The sequence below is a fragment of the Pimephales promelas genome, chromosome 2 (genome assembly GCF_988280905.1).
Source record: "Pimephales promelas chromosome 2, fPimPro1.hap1.1, whole genome shotgun sequence".
NCBI classification, from domain to species: Eukaryota; Metazoa; Chordata; class Actinopteri; order Cypriniformes; family Leuciscidae; genus Pimephales; species Pimephales promelas.
In genome coordinates, this window is record NC_142770.1 from 15867078 (window position 1) to 15886597 (window position 19520).

At 40.1% G+C, this 19520-nt stretch overlaps 1 protein-coding gene across 1 annotated transcript; it reads left to right on the forward strand.

The window, feature by feature from the left end:
• The first annotated feature begins 2564 nt into the window (after nucleotides 1-2564).
• LOC120495465 (beta-1,3-galactosyltransferase 2) lies at nucleotides 2565-12594 on the forward strand. The gene is made up of 2 exons (XM_089116981.1): nucleotides 2565-2759; nucleotides 9942-12594. The coding sequence occupies exons 1-2, from the start codon at nucleotides 2734-2736 to the stop codon at nucleotides 11026-11028; spliced, it is 1113 nt and encodes a 370-aa protein (XP_088973107.1). The 5' UTR covers nucleotides 2565-2733; the 3' UTR covers nucleotides 11029-12594.
• The last annotated feature ends 6926 nt before the right edge of the window (nucleotides 12595-19520 follow it).

Genomic DNA, 19520 nt, shown 5'->3' on the forward strand with positions numbered 1-19520 from the left:
TTAAAAGAAGGTTAGCAAGCATATAAAAAGCCTAGCTAATAAGGAGAGCTATGTTAACCTTTTCAAACCCCGCCGTCGCGCTCGCCAGTTTTTTTAACACTGAGGTAAATCAGACACATTGGTAGAAAAACAATTGTCTCCAATTTTTGTTCAACGGGTCTGGTAGTGTCACATTTCAGTTTGGCCAGGTAACATATATTTTCTTTGACTGGCAAGATCAGCTACTAGGTTATTTACTTGTTATGGATTGTCTGCGCAAGTCTGCCGGAAGTTAAGTTTGGGCCAGATTAACGCACATGTCGTCACTGCTGAAAGCGTCTATAGACAGACACTTACAAGGTGAGTGGGAACAGCTGAGGGTGATGAAACAGGAACCAGGCGTGACTGCTTATGCTGGGTACACCAAAAGATAAATTGGGCTGATTTTGGGCCGATTTCCCCCCTTCCAACAATCCTAGTTATGTCCAGATTATCTTGATGGTTCTTCGGATTATCTTATCAGTTTCTCCCTTGGTGTGAGGTGTGTTAAGAGTGTCCGAACCTGCTCTGAAGAACGTCGGAGCCGTCCCAATCGCGAATCAGTTCCTGATGTGTGGGAGGAACCCCGAGCATGCACGCTCTGGAGATTATCAAGTGAAACAAAACAATATCCAATCAGAAAGTGAGATGTTGGAAGACATAGTGTAACAAATGCAGTCATGGCGCAGAACATTTATTTTCCAATAGAGACCTGAGAACAACAATTATAAAAAACATAAGCTGTGTGATTTTGTGACCATTGCTCACCTGTAGCTCGCTCTGTAGACCATGTACCCGGCGTCTCCATGACTTCACCCAAACCCTTTTCTTTTTTTCATGAACTTTCTGTGAAGATCATTCCAAACACACACACACACACACCTTCCCCGCCCCAAAATCATTGATCCCCTGAAAGCCTTGTGTAATTCTGCATGAGTTATTGTAGTTTGTGTGACATCTGATGCCTTGAGATTGTCCCTGAAGATTAAATTCTGCTGATCTCAGGGTGTGACAGGGGTGCAGTGGGCCGTCTGGTTGAGTAGGAAAGAAGTGAATCATGAAGGTTCATGCCTAGTTTGTTCCCGCATTGGACCTTATTTCCAAGTTAACCTAGGTGTTATTTATCATAAAAAACAGGTTTACCCACTCCACAGTACACCAAAACAAATGAATTATAACGGCAGACTATCCATGTAAATGTCTGTTCAGAGATTAATGTTAGAAATTACTAAGTAATGTTAGTATTACTAAGGTGGATGGGCTGGCCCGTCGGTAGAACAGTGACTAAGGGCGGGGATGGGGGAGGGTGGTGGTGGTGAAGGGCTCTGAAGAGGCAACTCACTCCCCTCTATCTCCTAGGACTAAATATGCTCCTTAGCCCTGGTGTGGAATGAAGCAGCCAGAAGAAAAAGCTGTTGAGCCTGACCCAACTCAAACGATCATTTCGATTCGATTACAGTGAGGCAAACCAATCCTGCTGATTTTAACATTCAAACACAAAACACTCATTCAAACACGCACACACACACACACACATGGTAAACTATACAAAAAATATAGTTTGTATAGTCCCCCCCCCCTTTTGTTTCTTTTTTTTTCTTGTTTTGTTCTATTTTTTCAATTATTGTTCTCCTTTGTTTCATGTTGTATGTGTGATACGCACTCTGTATATGTATATCTTTTCTCAATATCAAATATTCATTGTATACTGTATGTTTTGTTTGTTACACTCTGGATTTTATATTATGTGCAGTAAAAAAAGGGGAAAAAAAAAGAAAAAAGAAATTAATAAGTAAAAAAAAAAACCTGAAATACTGGTTTCACAACATGTCTGTAACTCATCCATTTGTAAGAAGACAGTTTAGCCTATTGAACAAAGAAAAACCACAAATAAGCTCATGAATGTTTCTAATCATCAGAGCAAACAAATTGGATATACACCTTGTTCCCTAGTAATTTAGGAGTCTCTTATAGCACATTTTGCAATGAAGTATTATCCCATTCTGTGCATTTAATCCTCTTCAACGTTTAAAGCAACTTTTCACCTCACTTCATAAGAATCGAATTCATTCTGACAATAACAGGGCTCATGATAAAGGAGCAGGTATTATGTTACTCACGGCAACAAACCAAACCCCATAAGGAGAACAATACCAGAGAAGATGTTACCATAGATTCTGGGAGTGTGTAACTTCTCTCTCTCTCTCTCACTTTATATATATATATATATATATATATATATATATATATATATATATGAAGAGTTCAGATGCAAAAGCCTCTAAGTGCCATTTGAAATTTTCTTCTAAAATGATCATTTTTATCAAGCTTATATATTCAAGTTCAGTAATTTCACTTAAATGACAATGAAGATTACCTATGAATTGCCATTTAAGTGAAATTACTGAACTTAAATATCAGCTTGATAAAAATGATCATTCTAGAAGAAAATTTCAAATGACACTTAGAGGCTTTTGCATCTGAACTCTTCATATATATATATATATATATATATATATATATATAAATATGTATGTGTGTCTATCAGTCTATGATTGCATTTAAAAAAATGAGTATTATCATTGAAGATGGACAAGTTTCAGCTGTGGGATTGTTCATAGGTGCAAGAGGAAAGAAATGCTTCCTGGTTATTCAGTCTAGACTATTCAGGAAGGAATACGTGAAGTAGTAGGGTTACAAGTTGAACACACTAAAATGGCTATTAAAAACATTTGGCACAGGTAAGCTTACCCATCCTTTTATTATTTGATTTACTATTAGATATTTTATAATGTTATTTGTGTTGTTAACATACAACATCTTTTAAACTATATGACAGAGGTCTTTAACTCTGCTCCTGGCGACTCACTGTCCTTTAAAGTTTATTTCCAACCTGCTTCAACACACCTGCCTGTGTATTTTCAAGCAATCCTGGAGAGCTTCATTATCTGCTTCAGGTTTTGATTAGGTTTGAAAATACTCTAAACTACCGGACAGTGGGTGCCCAGGAGCAGAGTTGTAGATCTCTCAACTAGAGTAACTTACAATTTGATGTGCTTTCAATAAAATATTCAAAATAATTTGACTGCAGCTTAGCTAAACATTGAATTCTGTATATCTGAAATGATTCAATGGAGGAGTTCAGATGTATGTGAGTGTATATATAGGCGGTAACACTTTACAATAATGTTAACATTAATTAACTACCTTAGTTGGCATGAACAATACTTCTTCAGCATTTATTAATCTTCGTTAATATTATTTTGAATTTACTAATACGTTATTAAAATCAAAGGTTGTAATTGTTAACATTAGTTAATGCACTCTGAACTAAAATGAACAAACAATGAACAGCTGTATTTTTATTAACTAATATTAACAAAGATAAATAAATACTGTAACAAAAGTATTGCTCATGGTTAGTTCATGTTATTTAATACATTAACTAATGAACCTTATTGTAAAGTGTTACCCATATATAGGTTATATAATTACACTTTCTTTTGTTCAGTGTCTTTCAATATGTGAAAGAAAAAGGAAACACAAATGTGATATGTGATCATATAAAATGAATACATTTTACATTTAAAAATTAGCTTGATATCATGAATTTTAATTTAGAAATCAAAAACATGTATCATCTAAGACAGTGGTTCCCAAATTTGTTTTTGCATTTATAAGCATATTATTAGATAATATTGAACTTTTTTCATGCTTATTAACAGAATAATTAGTCTTGCAGAAGAAAATTGAAGCCGGAGCTACTTCTCTGTACAACCCAAACCAGTGTAAAATAAAGCCAATATAAACACTTTTTATATTTCCATAGTGACTCAGGATAAGACAAAAACACGGTTTGGAAAATGGATACATCATGTACTCCCTCATTATATAAATTTAGTAAATTTTGCTGCTGCTTTAATAAATATGGCGCAACCCCCATTGGCATAGGGCTCATTGAAGAGCTCCCTTGTGGGCCGAGACCCCCGTTAGGAACCGATTATTTACTCAATCTAAAACAAAAAAACAAAAAAACACAGGCAGTAACACAGAGTAACTTGGATAAGTAACTTTACTTTATCTGATTAGCGCCAAGCTCAAACCTTCATTTTGTCCAAATGACATCCTTCAGCCGAAATTTTTAAAGTTAATAATCGACTCTGTGGGTCCTGGTCTGGTATCCTTTATTAACAAGTGCCTCAATACGGGCTCAGTTCCAATTAATCTCAAAGTGGCTACGGTCACTCCCTTGCTCAAGAAGCCTTCACTGGATCCATCTGTTCTACAAAATTACCGACCCATCTCTGTCTTGCCTTTTATTTCCAAGGTAATGGAGAAAATAGTGTTTAATCAACTCCAGCACTTTCTTCTAAATAACTGTACTTATGATACTTTTCAATCTGGGTTCAGGGCTGCTCACAGCACTGAGTCTGCCCTTCTGCGAGTGCTAAACGACATCTTAATCTCCACTGATTCTGTGGTTCTAATTCTCTTAGACCTTTCGGCAGCTTTTGACACCGTTGACCACCCTACCCTGTTGGCTAGACTTGAGACTGAGGTGGGACTAAAATCTTCTGTCTTATCATGGTTTCGGTCGTACCTTTCCGACAGAAAGTTTTTAGTTAAGATGGGCAACTTCTCCAGCTCCACGGCCCCTCTAACCTGTGGTCTTCCACAGGGCTCTGTTCTGGCTCCCTCTCTATTTTCTCTGTACATGCTTCCGTTGGGCACTATTTTAAGGAAACACAGTGTATCATTTCATCTGTATGCGGACGACACCCAAATCTACATTCCATTCAAGAAAAATAACCCTGCAGCATTAAACTGTCTTCTACTATGCCTAGAGGAAGTGAAGGCATGGCTGGCCCAAAACTTCCTCTCCTTAAATAGTGATAAGACCGAGGTCATTGTCTTCAGCCCGAGTGAAAGGTCCCAGTGCTTAAGCCCAGACTTGGGGAGCTTAGCCCCCTTTAAATCGACAGAAGTGCGAAATTTGGGTGTTCTTATTGACCATTCGTTAAAACTTGACAAACACATATCAGGCGTCGTCAGCTCCGGTTTCTACCAACTACGTCTATTATCTAAAATCAAAGGCTTTCTTACTCCGACAACCCTGGAAATGGCAGTTCATGCTTTCATCACGTGTAGGCTCGACTATTGCAACTCACTCTATTGTGGGATATCTGCTTCTCAAATTGCCCGTCTTCAGCTGGTCCAAAACGCTGCGGCTAGACTTATTTCCAACTCTCGCAAATATGACCACATCACTCCAATTCTTGAGTCTTTACACTGGCTACCTGTCCAGCAGAGAATTGATTTTAAAGTCCTACTATTTATCTTCAAATCGCTACATAGCCTAGCCCCAGCCTATCTCTCCGAACTTATTCATCCCTATACTCCATCCAGAAGCCTAAGATCCCACGACCAGGCTCTGCTGGTAGTCCCTCGTGTCAGACTTAAGCGCAGAGGGGAGCGTGCTTATGGTAACAGCACAACTTTGTCTGTCTCATTATTTTACCAAACATAATTCATTTACAGCACCAACACCAGTCAGATGGCGGGCGTGCTATAAAAACAGTACATTGATAGCAAACAGAAATACTGGTTTTACAACATGTTACCCATTCATTTCTAAGAAGACAGTTTACACTATTGAACAAAGAAAAACCACAAATAAGCTCATGAATGTTTCTAATCATCGGCATAAATAAATTGGAAATACACCTTGTTGCCTAGTATTTTGGGAGTGTCTCTTATTGCACATTTTGCAAGGAATTATTAACCCATTCTGTGCATTTAATCATCTTCAAGATTTAAAGCAACTTTTCACCTCACTTCATAAGTATCACATTCATTCTGACAATAACAGGGCTCATGATAAAGGAGCAGGTATTATGTTACTCACGGCAACAAACCAAACCCCATAAGGAGAACAATACCAGAGAAGATGTTGCCATAGATTCTGGGACAAAAGAAAAGAGCTCACTGAGGCCCCCTTGTGGGCCAAGAACCCCCTGTTGGGAACAAAAATTCACGTGCTTGAATAAAATGTATGTTTACAAAAGCAATTCACATACGCAAAATTTATTTATATTTTCGTAATACATTTCACAAATGCAAAACACAATTTGTAGATATACAACTGTGCACAAAAACCTTTGAATGTTCAAAATGTGAGTGTGTCCTTGAATTTGAATGTGCAGATCAGCATTCAAGTACGAATCGCCTAGGATGTGCGTTTGTATTGCAAGCCATTTTTACACTTAAATGTAATTTAAATGCTAAAATACACATACGATAGATAAAATATATCAATGAAAATATAAAAATATAATATATAAAATATAAATATCAAACTTTGAGTAGGCTGTCGTTGTGCTAAAATCACTTTCATCATCTGATCCGTCTGACATTGTGCTAAAATTGGTTTCATCATCATAAGTTTCGCAGTCAGACATGTTGTCAGCGAGTCGTGCGCTATCAACAGCTGATCGTAACGTGCGCACTGTTGACGTTGCGGCAGCGCGGATTGATAGAAATGGATAGAAAATAGTGCCGCATTAAAACCGAGGTATGAATTTTGACCGGCGTGTTTTTTTTTGTGGTAAATTAATCAAGCTTTAAAACGCAAATCATTTTTTCATTTTTTCAAATAGCCGGGAGTACTTCATTTAAAAACTTCCAGCGGTCACAACTCTGACCGGGGGGGTGACAACAGAGTGGGTCAGTGTGTATGCACTATAGTGCTGGTAAGGATTGCATACAACTTCATGTCTTAAATGGGTGAACTAACCCTTTAAATGCACTTGCCTCTGCTCAGCCACGAACTGGTCGAAAGCTTATGACAGGTATGGCCCGCCCTCAAGTGATACTGATTGGTCGATTGATAAACTTAAATCAATCACTCATTCGCTAAAGATAAGAACTGCTCTGTGTTACGAGTAAATCGCTGCCAGGAAAGTCTCAAAAACACACACACACACACACACACACACACACACACACACACACACAAGGCGATTCGTATGTGAAGGACACACTCACATTTTGAACATTCAAAGTTTTTGGGCACAGTTGTATGTCTTTGAATTGAGTTTTGCATTGGTGAAATGTATTTTATGAATATATAATTTTATTTTGTGGATGTGAATTGCTTTTTGTGAATATATATGTATTTTTTTATGCATGTGAATTTTTTTGGTGTGTATGTGAATTAGGTTTCATGCATGTGAAATTGTCTATGCATGTGTGAATCATGTTTTTTGCGTGAATTATATTTGAGACTAATCTGCTTCCATAAAAACCAATCAGAGCAATGGAGATGACGTATGCAGAGCGACGTTTGTCTGTTATAGAACAACTTAGTTTGAATAATCGAGCAGACCCTGATTAGCTACTTGCTCTACGTTTATTTAACTTTGTATTTAATACAAGTTCATAATTTTACAATTAAACCCGTTTTAAGATTGTTTCTGATTAAATAGAATAGTTAAGATTGTTTTTTAGACAGATGCTGCTCTCCCGAGAATTTTCAGTTTCTGTGGTTGTTCTGTGTTTTTGTGTGAGCATATCAGTGACCACTCGTGAGTTTCACGTCTTTCTAAACAAAAGTTTTATGCGTTTTATGATGGATTGTTCCTGTGCACCCATACTGTAGAGGTGTGGGGGTCCTACAGCAGAATCAGAAAATTCTCGGGACAGCAGCATCTGTCTAAAAAACAATCTTAACCATTCTATTTCATCAGAAACAATATTAACAGCAAGACAACTAGAAGTGAATGTGCTTTCGATTGAATAAATCATACACAGTAAACAAAACCTTAACCAAAAAAAAAAAAAACGTTGCGATGAACTTTGCAATTTAGACGCGCAAACTGGGTGCCATGCGGTGAGACATACATGCTCGGAAAGATCCGGCTTTTGAAGTCGGTCATTCTCGGACGTGGCGCCATGCACACAGAGGGTCTTGCCAGTGTTCTGACGATTTGTGCTGCCTTGTCGAAAAATGATACCGTAGCGTGAATCGATCACAGATAATTTCGATTAATTTTATATGAAATACAATCATAATAAAATTCAAAGTTATGAGTAGCTACTGTATACTACTGTTTTTATTTTTAAAATGGTGTGAAAAGTAAAAATGGATCCAGTAAACAGCAAATCTCGATGGTTAGCATGAATCGTCAGAACACCGGTCTTGTGCACCGAATGCACCATTTTTGACACACACACACACACACACACACACCTTCACGCTCGTGTGGGGGTGTCGAGTATAAACAAGTATATTTACTCTGTGTCAGCGCGCACTCTGATCGGTAAAGGGGCAGAGATTTCAGACCTCCGTTTATTAAGGTGATCTCCAAGATTTCTCTTCTTGGGAGGGGGTGCACAGATCTATCCCGAATCATCTCCAGCAGTAACAGCCTCCGAAATACCACTAACGCCGCCGTTTCCCTCGTAAGCTGATATTAGTATTTAAACAGTCTCTATGATAAAAAATAAAAAAAAAATAATAATTTTAATTATTTTAAGAGTTGTATATGATATGTATGTATGTTTATATTATTATTTTTTAATATTATTATTGAAGTAGTTAATCATGTAAATTTTATTGTGTATAAAAGCCCTTCCAGGGACAGGAATTGAAAATTAGCAATAGCTATAAACTTTATATGCAACACTTCAGTGACATGCTTGGTCTTGACATTATGTTTGTTTGCATTGTCCCTGTCAAATAAATAGAATAATTATAATTCAATTAGAAAAAAAGTGTATTGTTTAAGTTGCATTTCTATTTTTATAAATAAAAACAATGCACATATACATTTCTCAAAACACCATAAATATATAGATTAATTCTAGTCACTTACATTGTACTGTTGGATGAGGTCATCCTCTTTTCCACCCAGATAACAGATCAAGCAATGGAGGACAACGTCTCTCATCGTGTCGATGTTTATATACGGATTCTGATCGGGAAGTTTGTAAATTAGCATCATCCAAAAATAATGAAAAAATATTGATATGTTAGCTATGAAAGTAACTTACCTGCAGCATGGGATCAATAACGTAGCTAGCTCCGTAGTGTCCGACGTTTTGAGCCATTCCTTCGCACATTGCTTGATTTGTTGCTATCGAACTTCAGTACAGGGCCACGGACCTTTCCCACCATCTTTTCCGACATGAAAAATACACTTTACGGGTGTTAATCGAGCTTGATCGCCGCTATCAGATGAAGATGTGCTGCTTACGTCCTTCTCCATGTTTACATGTGCGTAGAGATATTGGCTGTTACCTACTTACATTTTCGACGCTGACTGGTTGAAAATCTAGCTCAACAGTTTTATATGTCTCAATACGCAGACATAGTGCGCCAATAAATTACACTTTCTCGTTACCTGCAGGATAATGCGTGGAGAACTTTTTGTTTGGATAACTTTTATTCAAGTTAAACATATTGAGAAAAAAGAAAATGTAGTGCCCTGTTTGTCGGAACGAACCTGAACGATACAGCTCATGTACAGCGGACTAAGATAGTTCCTTTAATGAATTGTTCAGAATTGTTTTGCACGTAGCGGTTGTGTATTTTATCGCCCCTCCAGCCCGTGATTTGGAAATCCTTATGCCATTTGAATCCAACTGATGAATCATTCAATTAACAAATTTTCTGAATCAGTCAAAGAATGCAACTTACTGCAAGCTATCTTTTAAGTGATGTCCGTGTCAACATTTCTGACAAAAGCTGTGAACTTAAAATTCATGAAACTTAAATCACTATCATAACCAAGAGATGTAACATGTAAACATAGATTTGCAACAGTTATTTTTGTGATAAATCGTTAATTTTAATTAAAAAAAATTCTGATGTTTTACTGTGAGACTAATTTTGACCTGTTTCTCTTTTGTTTTTCTCTATGCAGTTTGACTCAGGAAAGAGGTCCATGTATTCATCAATTTAAAACGGCATTTTTTCTGCTGCTTACATTGACATTCTTATTGCTTGCCGTTGCTTACGCCTCTGATTTCACTTTGGACACAATTACGTTCCCTAAAACATTGTTTACTAAAATCATGAATCAGACTCACTATAAGGTAATTGACAGCATTTGGGCTGATCATAATCAAAAAGATACATTAGTGCATTTGCCCAATCAGCAAATACAACAAAGAGGTTCAACAATTAGTTATCATATAGCTCATCCAAGCAACTATCATTACATTCTGGATGAACCTGATAAATGTCAGCAGAGTCCGTTCCTGGTCTTGATGGTCCCCGTGGCGCCCCATCAGGTAGAAGCTCGAAACGCCATCCGGAGCACGTGGGGGAATGAGAGCACAGTCCAAGGAAACGCAGTGATGACTCTCTTCTTGGTGGGTTTGACTGGAGGATCCGACTCTGAAAAAGCTCAACAGCAGCTGGAGGAAGAGAGCCGACAACACAGAGACTTACTGCAGAGCAACTTTGTGGACTCGTACTACAACCTGACCATAAAGACGATGGTGATCATGGACTGGTTGGCCACTCGTTGCCCTCAAGCCAGTTTCAGTATGAAGGTCGATTCGGACATGTACTTAAACCTGGAAAACCTGGTTACTCTTCTATTGGCACCCAACACACCCAGACAGAACTACATCACTGGAATGGTAATGTGGAACCGGCCTGTCATTAGAGACACAAACTCAAAATGGTACGTGTCAGAGGAGTCGTACCCCGAACCAATTTACCCCACTTACCTGCTGGGAATGGGATATGTTTTCTCCAATGACCTGCCAGAAAAAATAGTTGAGGCTTCCAAGGAAATAAAGCCCTTCAACATAGAAGACGCATATGTGGGGGCTTGTGTGAAACATTTGGGTTTTGCACCCTCATCCCCCCCAGACCCTTCACAGTTCAGAGCCTATCTGGGACAATATAAACGAGAGGATTTTCTCAGGGTCATTACAACAATCCTGGGATCCCCGCAGCAGCTAATAGACATCTGGAAGGACGTAAAGAGACCCACATAAAAGTATCTCAAACTTTCATAAAAGTATCATACATGAGCAAAATTGGTTTACAAATAAAAAATTACAATCTATACGACAATTCACCATGACGTCACAACAATAATAGACGTTCTTCCGGGTGGCAAAAGCCGAAGCGTCCCTATGGCAACACTAGTAAATTGCATGGCGGGAGACACACCGCCGGCAGAAGCCTAATCTACATTTCAACAGTTGATTCAAGAACAGACGTGGTGGAAATTCAGACATAGTTAACATGATCATTAAAGCTTAGATTCTTTGATCTAGAGACGTGCACTCCCAACGCACTAGACCGCGGCGCGGGACTAGATCTGATGGCCGAGTGCGGGCGGTAATGCACTCTGTGTGTGCGGATTGCAGGAGAATAAAACGATTCGCGGGACTCCCGCAAACTAGAAATATCTATGAATAAAACAAATAAAAACTAATACATTTGTATTTATCTGTTGCAGAAAAGCAACAAGAACAACTAAAACAAAATAGAAATGACTTACATGGCAGAGTTTCTTTTTATAACGTGACTGGAGCGATGAGCGATGTAGCCAATCACAGACGTGTGTTGATTATTGAACGCATTAGCCAATCAGAAGCATTTACTCACCGCTCAAAAGAAAGTAACATAGAAAGTAATAGAAATAACTAAGTTAGTTGAGAACGTCAGTTATATAACGACACGCGTATTAAAATGGTTGGGTTTAAATCGGGCTCAGGCGCATAATTAGAAGACGACATGCACTTTTGACGACGTCCACTCGCTTTAACCTCCTCACCCACAGGTTCTGCTGGATAGATTTACTTTTTTCTGAAGGAAATCGATAAAAAAAACCTACGCCTTTTGCTGTATATCTGGTGGCGCAACCCCAAACACAACATATTTTCGCCATAGATTCAACTTTGATCAACAACAATGATTTTAACTGTGTAACTGTTCAGTTGCCGGCTGGATCTCTTCAGTTAGTCAATGGAAGCCGCTCGCGTTCTGCCACCCGGAAGTATCGCGGTGCCTATTGTTTACAAACATTCTGAAATGCCCTATATATGGAGTTAATATACTGTATGCATAGAAATCCAGGTCATATCTATTTTAAATGAAAACTGTTTTCACAAAGCACGGGCATTTTTCATAAATGTCTGTTGGGGAAGGTTGCTAACTGGTGTCATATTTTGTAATTTTATACAATTAATTAATTATAATTTCAGTTAGTCGGAAGAAGGTTTTATATTTATGTCCATTAATTAATTTTTATTATTGTTTTTTCTTTACTGTTTTGTGGGTGTCATTGTTGATTTATTCTTTAAGTATTGATTGGGGGAAAAACAACATAAGAGGGAGAAATCACATTAGATCATGGTTGAATGTTCCATGAAAACAGACTGCTAGTCTACAAAGAGCGAGTATGTAAAAAGTATTTTTTTAAACACTTGAAGAAGAGAACAATATGAAAGGGAAAAGCACAGGAGCACAAAAGCCAATGAAATGATTCAACAAATTGCTTGTGATATTCCTAATTTGTAAGTTGCTTTGAATAAAACCATCTATTAACTGAATAGGCAACATGGAAATGCAATTTTCTGGTGCACTATTTCCAATATAGCCTTAAAGCATCGCTACCAACTTTTGAGTTGGGGTAAATGTGGGAGGAGACAAGGTTTCAGGTGCAAGTGGTTGGTTCTATCATGCTACATAAAGACCGCATAAAGGATTCTAACAGCAACAGGAGATGGCTGTTCTGCAGTTCTGTAGTGTGGTTGTTGTACTCAACGTGCTGTCTATGTACCCTTTCATATAGGCTGATTATTTTAAGAGGTTTTATTCTCTGTCTGGAAAGCGAGGCAGACAAACATTTATTGCTGTGGAACCTTCAATGGACTGACGGCCGTGTTGGAATGCTGAATAAATGTAACTTATCAATCATGTTTGGGGATTGAGAGCTGAGATTGGGTAACTGTGTTGCTGTCGACCCTCTTGCAGTCTTGAGGAGAGCTAATTCCAACTTCTGCGAATGTTATTAATTTGTTGTCTAAAATCAGTATTTAAACCTTTAGAGGGCTCCTCCTGCCTTAAATAAGGAGGTGGCGTGGTTAGTTTATATCTCTTGCACATTTTTACATTTTTGGTGTAGTCGACAAAGTCTTAATGTAATCTTAACTGTTATTTATTGTATGATTGTTAAAATAGAAACAGTGGCTGGTAGGGGATAAAAAAAAAAGAGGAGCGATTGCCAGGAGATGCCAAGCGGTGCCCCAGAGGCCAGTAAGGTTTCTAATATTGCACCAAGTCCCTCAAGTCAAGCAACACCTGAAAAGTTTGTTTATATTCAGTGGGAGAGGAAGTGTGCTTATTTTTCTGGCTCCAAAACCAAACCATCGGTTTATGATTGGATTGAGAATGTTGAAGCATGTCTTAGGGACAGGTGCATAATAGAGAGAAGGCCCTCTTCCTTTATGACCATTTGGAGGGGGAAGCTAAAGCAGAAATTAGATTTCGCTCTTTGACAGATAGGGAAAAGCCTGAGATTGCTTTACAAATTCTTGGTCTGAAAAACAGTTATTTGATAGAAAACAGAAAGATGGAGAGTAATTAAAAGACTTTTCTCACTCACTGTGGGCTTTAATGGGGGATATCCAGCATTCTTATCCAAATAAGCTAATGGATTCAGATGCCTTGGTTAGCTGAACATGTGCATGAGCATTACGCAAAGAGTCAACGAGTATCATTTACATTTAGTCATTTAGCAGATGCTTTTATCCAAAGCGGATACATTTGAGGACTAAATCAAAAAAAGTCATCGTGAAGAGGCAATAACAACACAAGAAGTGCTCAAAATACATGAGCAAAACCTGTTACATTCATTTCACGGCTGAAGGCTTATGATCGTGGTGACCGAGAAACTGACAAATGGCCCCTTGACTGTACTAAGCACAAAACATACCTCCAATTCCACTGGAAACGATGCAGCGATCCTCCCGTTCCTCGTCCTATTGCGCGCTCGTTGACTGAACAAAACGCTCCTCACACGTCGCCAGAGGAACCCAAAATAACTCGGGTATCTGGGGTTACTATCTCTGGTCCTCAATGATCCCACATTGAATGTAAATAACAGCGATAACTGTCTTCTCTCTGTAACGTTACTGAACGTAACAGCGTTAACGTTCAGAGGCACTGATATCCAGTGAATGTTACACTAAACACACAGTCTGTCTGTATCCGACCAGACGGCCGATTCGGTAAACTGACCGTAAAACACTAAAACAAGCACTCAAAAGCGATTCACCTCTGTGTCAGTCCTTCACATCAGATCTACATTCGATTTAAAGATATTTTAAACCTGTTATATCGTTAGCAAATCACTATCTTACCGCAAGTGCGTCTCTCTCATGTAGCCCACGTGTCTCTAACTCCATTCCCGCGCTTGTCAAAAAAAAAAAAAAAAAAAAAAAAACGACCGCTCACGTTACTTAAAACACCAGGGTGGGACTTGATTTACATAAACCAATAAAATAATCAAACATCTAACTTGATGGTTAAAGCCACGTTTTCCACATATACACATCAATCAAACTTGTATGTTGTTACATCGTGGAGTGCTATTTATGCACGACTTGTTTAGAGTGATGACACTGACAGGAGCATTTCACATAGCAGCCTTTACTGACTCGTGACTCAACAAGACACAGTTGTTCTGCGCATGAACAATATCCCGAGGAGGGCAAATACGGAATCACCGTAAGGACAAAACCCGAAACGTTAAGTAAACAATACACAACATATTCCTCCCCTTTTACTTTTGAAGTCAATCTCAACAAATAAATGCTTTTGATGTCATACATACATTTGTCTTTAGTTTAAGAACATTACTCTTATTATTATTATTTTCATGAACATTCTATTAACTTTTCTAACTCTGGGGAAGGAGGGTAGACTGCCTCAATTCCCTGGCGGAACCCTGGGGATTATTCTGCCCCAATGTCGTGGGTTAGCCTCTAGACTAAAGATCCAATCTCCGTGGTGGTTTTCGCACTCTAGTTGGGTAACGATGGAGAACAGGCACCGGTGGTGTTTCTACTGGAGTGTCTGTAACAGTCACTGATGAGGAAGAAGTATTCTCAACGGGAACGCTTACCCGCGGTTCACTCGAAGATGGTGTGGGTAAGGTTTCTGATACCACCTTTCGACCCGAGTTGAAGAGAGATGCGTGTTGATGTGCGTCCAATTCACAGGGATCATCCCTGGAGATTGTCGAGGACAACAACTGGTCAACATGTCTCCTCCACGTAAACTTTTCCTTTGTTTCAACGATGTATGAAACAGGGCCGGTTTGTGCAAGAACAGTTGCAGGTACCCATTTCGCTCCCTTTCCATAATTACGAGCAAGTATCTCATCACCTCTGTTGAAACTCCTGAACTTCGCTTTGGATCGCCTCTCCACCTGCATTTGCTGTTGTGACAATACAATCTGCTTGGTTCCGATTGGTCTCAGAAGATCCAGTCTGTTGCGTAGTTGTCGTTTCAACAAAGCTGTAGCTGGAGAGACTTTTGTGGTTGCATGAGGAGTGTTTCTGTAGGACAATAGAAATGTGTTCAGTCTTTGGTTTAGGGAGCCCTTACCCTGAGATGTCTTTAGCGCCTTCTTCAGTGTCTGCACGAATCGTTCAGCCAGGCCATTTGTGGATGGATGATAAGGAGCAGATCTGATGTGCTGAATTCCATTTACACTCAGGAAAGACTGAAACTCTTCAGACACTAGCTGGGGCCCATTATCACTTACAAGCTGTTGTGGCAGTCCAAAACGACTGAAAACATTTCTAAGCTCCTCAATGGTCTTCTCCGAAGATGTGTTATGCATGACCGCAACCTCAGGCCATTTGCTGTGAGCATCCACAATTACCAGAAACATGTGGTTCTCCAGAGGTCCTGCGAAGTCTATGTGAATTCTTTGCCATGGCACCTCTGGAAAATCCCATGGATGTAAGGGAGCTGGCTGGGGCATGTTCCTTACATTCTGACATTCTGAACAACCCTTTACTTCCTCCTCGATCTCTGCATCCAAGCCAGGCCACCAGAAGTAGCTGCGTGCCATCTCTTTCATTCTCACTATTCCCGAATGACCAGCGTGAAGTTCTTTCAACAAACGGTGCCTCAGGGGCGGGGGTATGATGACACGATAACCCCACAGTAAGCAATCCGACTGCACTGTCAACTCATTTCGTCGAATCAGATAGGGTTTGAATTTATCTGTCATCTTTCCTTTCCAGCCCTGAGATATCCTGGTCAGAACTTCTGACAAGACAGGGTCAGTTCTTGTGAATCGTTTCACTTGGGCAGCAGTTACCGGAGCACCTTGCACTTCTTGGAAGTAGAATATGTCACCTTGAGGGCATTCTGGCTTTGTGTCTGGCAAAGGCAGCCTAGACAGTCCATCCGCATTGCAATGTTGCTCAGACCTCTTATACTTGATGTCGTACTGATGAGCCGACAGTAGCAGAGCCCAACGTTGCATGCGATTCGCTGCCAGAGAAGGAATACCGGTTTGGGGACCAAAAATGGAGGTAAGGGGTCTGTGGTCTGTGAGCAGGGTAAATCTGCGCCCAAACAGGTACTGGTGAAATTTCTTCACACCAAACACGATTGCTAAAGCTTCTCGCTCAATTTGAGCATAATTACTCTCTGCTGAGTTCAGAGTCCTTGACGCAAAAGCGATTGGTCTTTCTTCACCAGATGGCATTACATGTGAAAGTACCGCACCTACACCATACGGTGAAGCATCACATGCCAACTGTATCGGTAGGGCAGGGTTGTAATGTGTGAGGACCTCTGATTGTGTTAATGTGCACTTCACATCTCTGAATGCCTTTTCACATTTGTCAGACCATTTCCATTTGTTTGACTTGTTTAACAGTTCATGAAGTGGACGAAGTCTACTGGAAAGGTTTGGCATGAACTTTGCATAGTATGTTAGCAATCCTAGGAATGATCGCAGTTGGCTTACGTTCTTTGGTGACGGCGCATCCACAATAGCTTTTACCTTTGATGGAGCTTTGTGAAGACCAGCGCTATCAATCACGTGTCCTAGGTACTCGATGGTGGGCTGGAAGAAGTCACATTTGTCTTTCTTCACCCGAAGGCCATACTCTTTTAGCCTTTGTAGTGTTGCGTTCAGGTTCCCGAGATGGTCTTCATCATCTTTCCCTGTAATTAACAGATCATCGAGATAACACTGTACTCCATTCAATCCACTCAGGATCTGGTCCATGGCCCGCTGGAACAACGCTGGAGCCGAAGTTATGCCGAAAGGAAGCCTCTGATACCTGTATAGGCCCTTGTGTGTCACGATGGTCAGCAGCTCTTGGGAAACAGGATCCACCTGCATTTGGAGGTAAGCTTGACATAAGTCTATCTTGCTGAATTTTTGGCCGCCTGCTAATCCAGCAAACAGATCTTCAATTAGTGGCAAGGGGTAGTGTTCAACAGTTAACACCGGGTTGATAGTAACCTTGAAATCGCCACAAATTCTGACTGATCCATCCTTTTTCAGTACAGGAACAATTGGCGTGGCCCACTCGCTAACACTCACTTTCTTCAGTACACCGGTTTCCTCCAGCCGGTCTAATTCAGTTCCTACCTTAGGCTTTATGGCGTAAGGAACTGGGCGAGCCTTTAAGCACTTAGGTTTACTATCAGACTTAATGGTCAGTTTTACAGTGATATCTTTCATGCTTCCCAATTCATCTCCAAACACCTCTGCATGCTTCCTCAGAATGTGTTGTAGGCTGGTAGACTCTTTCGCCACTAAATGTACTTCCTGCCAGTTTAGCTTTATTTTCTCCAGCCAAGATCGACCGATCAGAGCTGTGTGACTACTACCTTTCACAATATACAGTGGTAAGTTTACCTTTTGTCTGTTTAGCTCTACAGACACATCCACGACTCCTGACAGAGGTACAAGCTCACCTGTGTATGTTTTCAAGCTCAGCTTCGCTTCTTTGAGACAGAGGTATGGCCACTTCTCTCGGTAAGTTGACTCTGCCATGAGCGATACAGCAGCTCCTGTGTCCACTTGCATTGGAACAGCTTTTCCATCTAGAAGTGGTGTCACCCAGTAGCCATCAGAATTTGACGACACAGACATTACATGCGAGTATTCAGTTTCATCAGATTCATCCTCCTGTTGTTTCCCTGAATATTTCACTTGATTCACGTTTTTCTTTTTGAGTTTTCTGACATAACTTTTCTTGAACTCTCCAGGTTTAGCTGGGTTTGCTTTCTCATTTTGCTTTCTGTTTTGGCACACACGTTCAATATGGCCTTTTTTTCCACAGTTTCTGCAGTCTTTGTCTTTGAACCAGCATTCCTGTGCCATATGACTACTCTTTCCACAGCGGTAACATGCTCGCTTATCATCCTGTTTCACTCTTTCACTGTACACATTGTGAACTTGACTGGCTGTGCTTAACTCTTGTGCTTCTTTTGCAGCCATTTCCATGGATACACCGACTTCCATTGCTCGCTCTAGCGTTAGGTTACTTTCACATAAGAGTCGCTTTTGAATGGTCTCACTACGCAACCCACACACAAATCTGTCTCTTATGGTGTCACTCAGTGTTGTGCCGAACTCACAGTGTTCTGACAGACGCTTCAGTACAGCCACAAATTGTGCAATCGATTCTCCTTCTAATTGGTTGCGTTTATGAAAGCGGAATCTTTCAGCGATGATGAGTGGTTTTGGTGCATAATGTTCCTGGAGCATTGTTACAATGTCCTTGAATGAGCTATCACCAGGTTTATTGGGCTGGACCAGGCTACGTAGTAGATTATATGTCTTACAACCCATTACACTGAGAAAAGTAGGTACTATAACCTCATCTTTTATCCCATTAGCCTTGACAAAATAATCGAACCGCTCCGTATACGAGCTCCACTGCTCGACAGTTTCATCATATGGTCCGATTTGCCCCACTAGACCCGCCATTTTGGTCTGTTTGTCAGTGTAATTTACCACTCACTCTTCTTTTATACTGGACTCCTTTCCCTCCCGTGCCGTTTTGCGTCGCCTTCGTGGTGTGCAGTTGCCGTTCTCTGTTTGCGCTATTTCCCAGCGCGACGAGCATCGCATGACTCGCGTGCGTTTTTGCCTGTTAGCTTCCACTGCTCGACGCCGTCGCGGTTAACGAGTCGCCGTCAGCTGAATAGCACGTTATCTCGGAGGGAGAGAGAGAGTTTATCCTCGTCGCCAACTTTGTTACATCGTGGAGTGCTATTTATGCACGACTTGTTTAGAGTGATGACACTGACAGGAGCATTTCACATAGCAGCCTTTACTGACTCGTGACTCAACAAGACACAGTTGTTCTGCGCATGAACAATATCCCGAGGAGGGCAAATACGGAATCACCGTAAGGACAAAACCCGAAACGTTAAGTAAACAATACACAACATATGTCATGCACGCGCGTTCTAAAGGAACAAATAACAT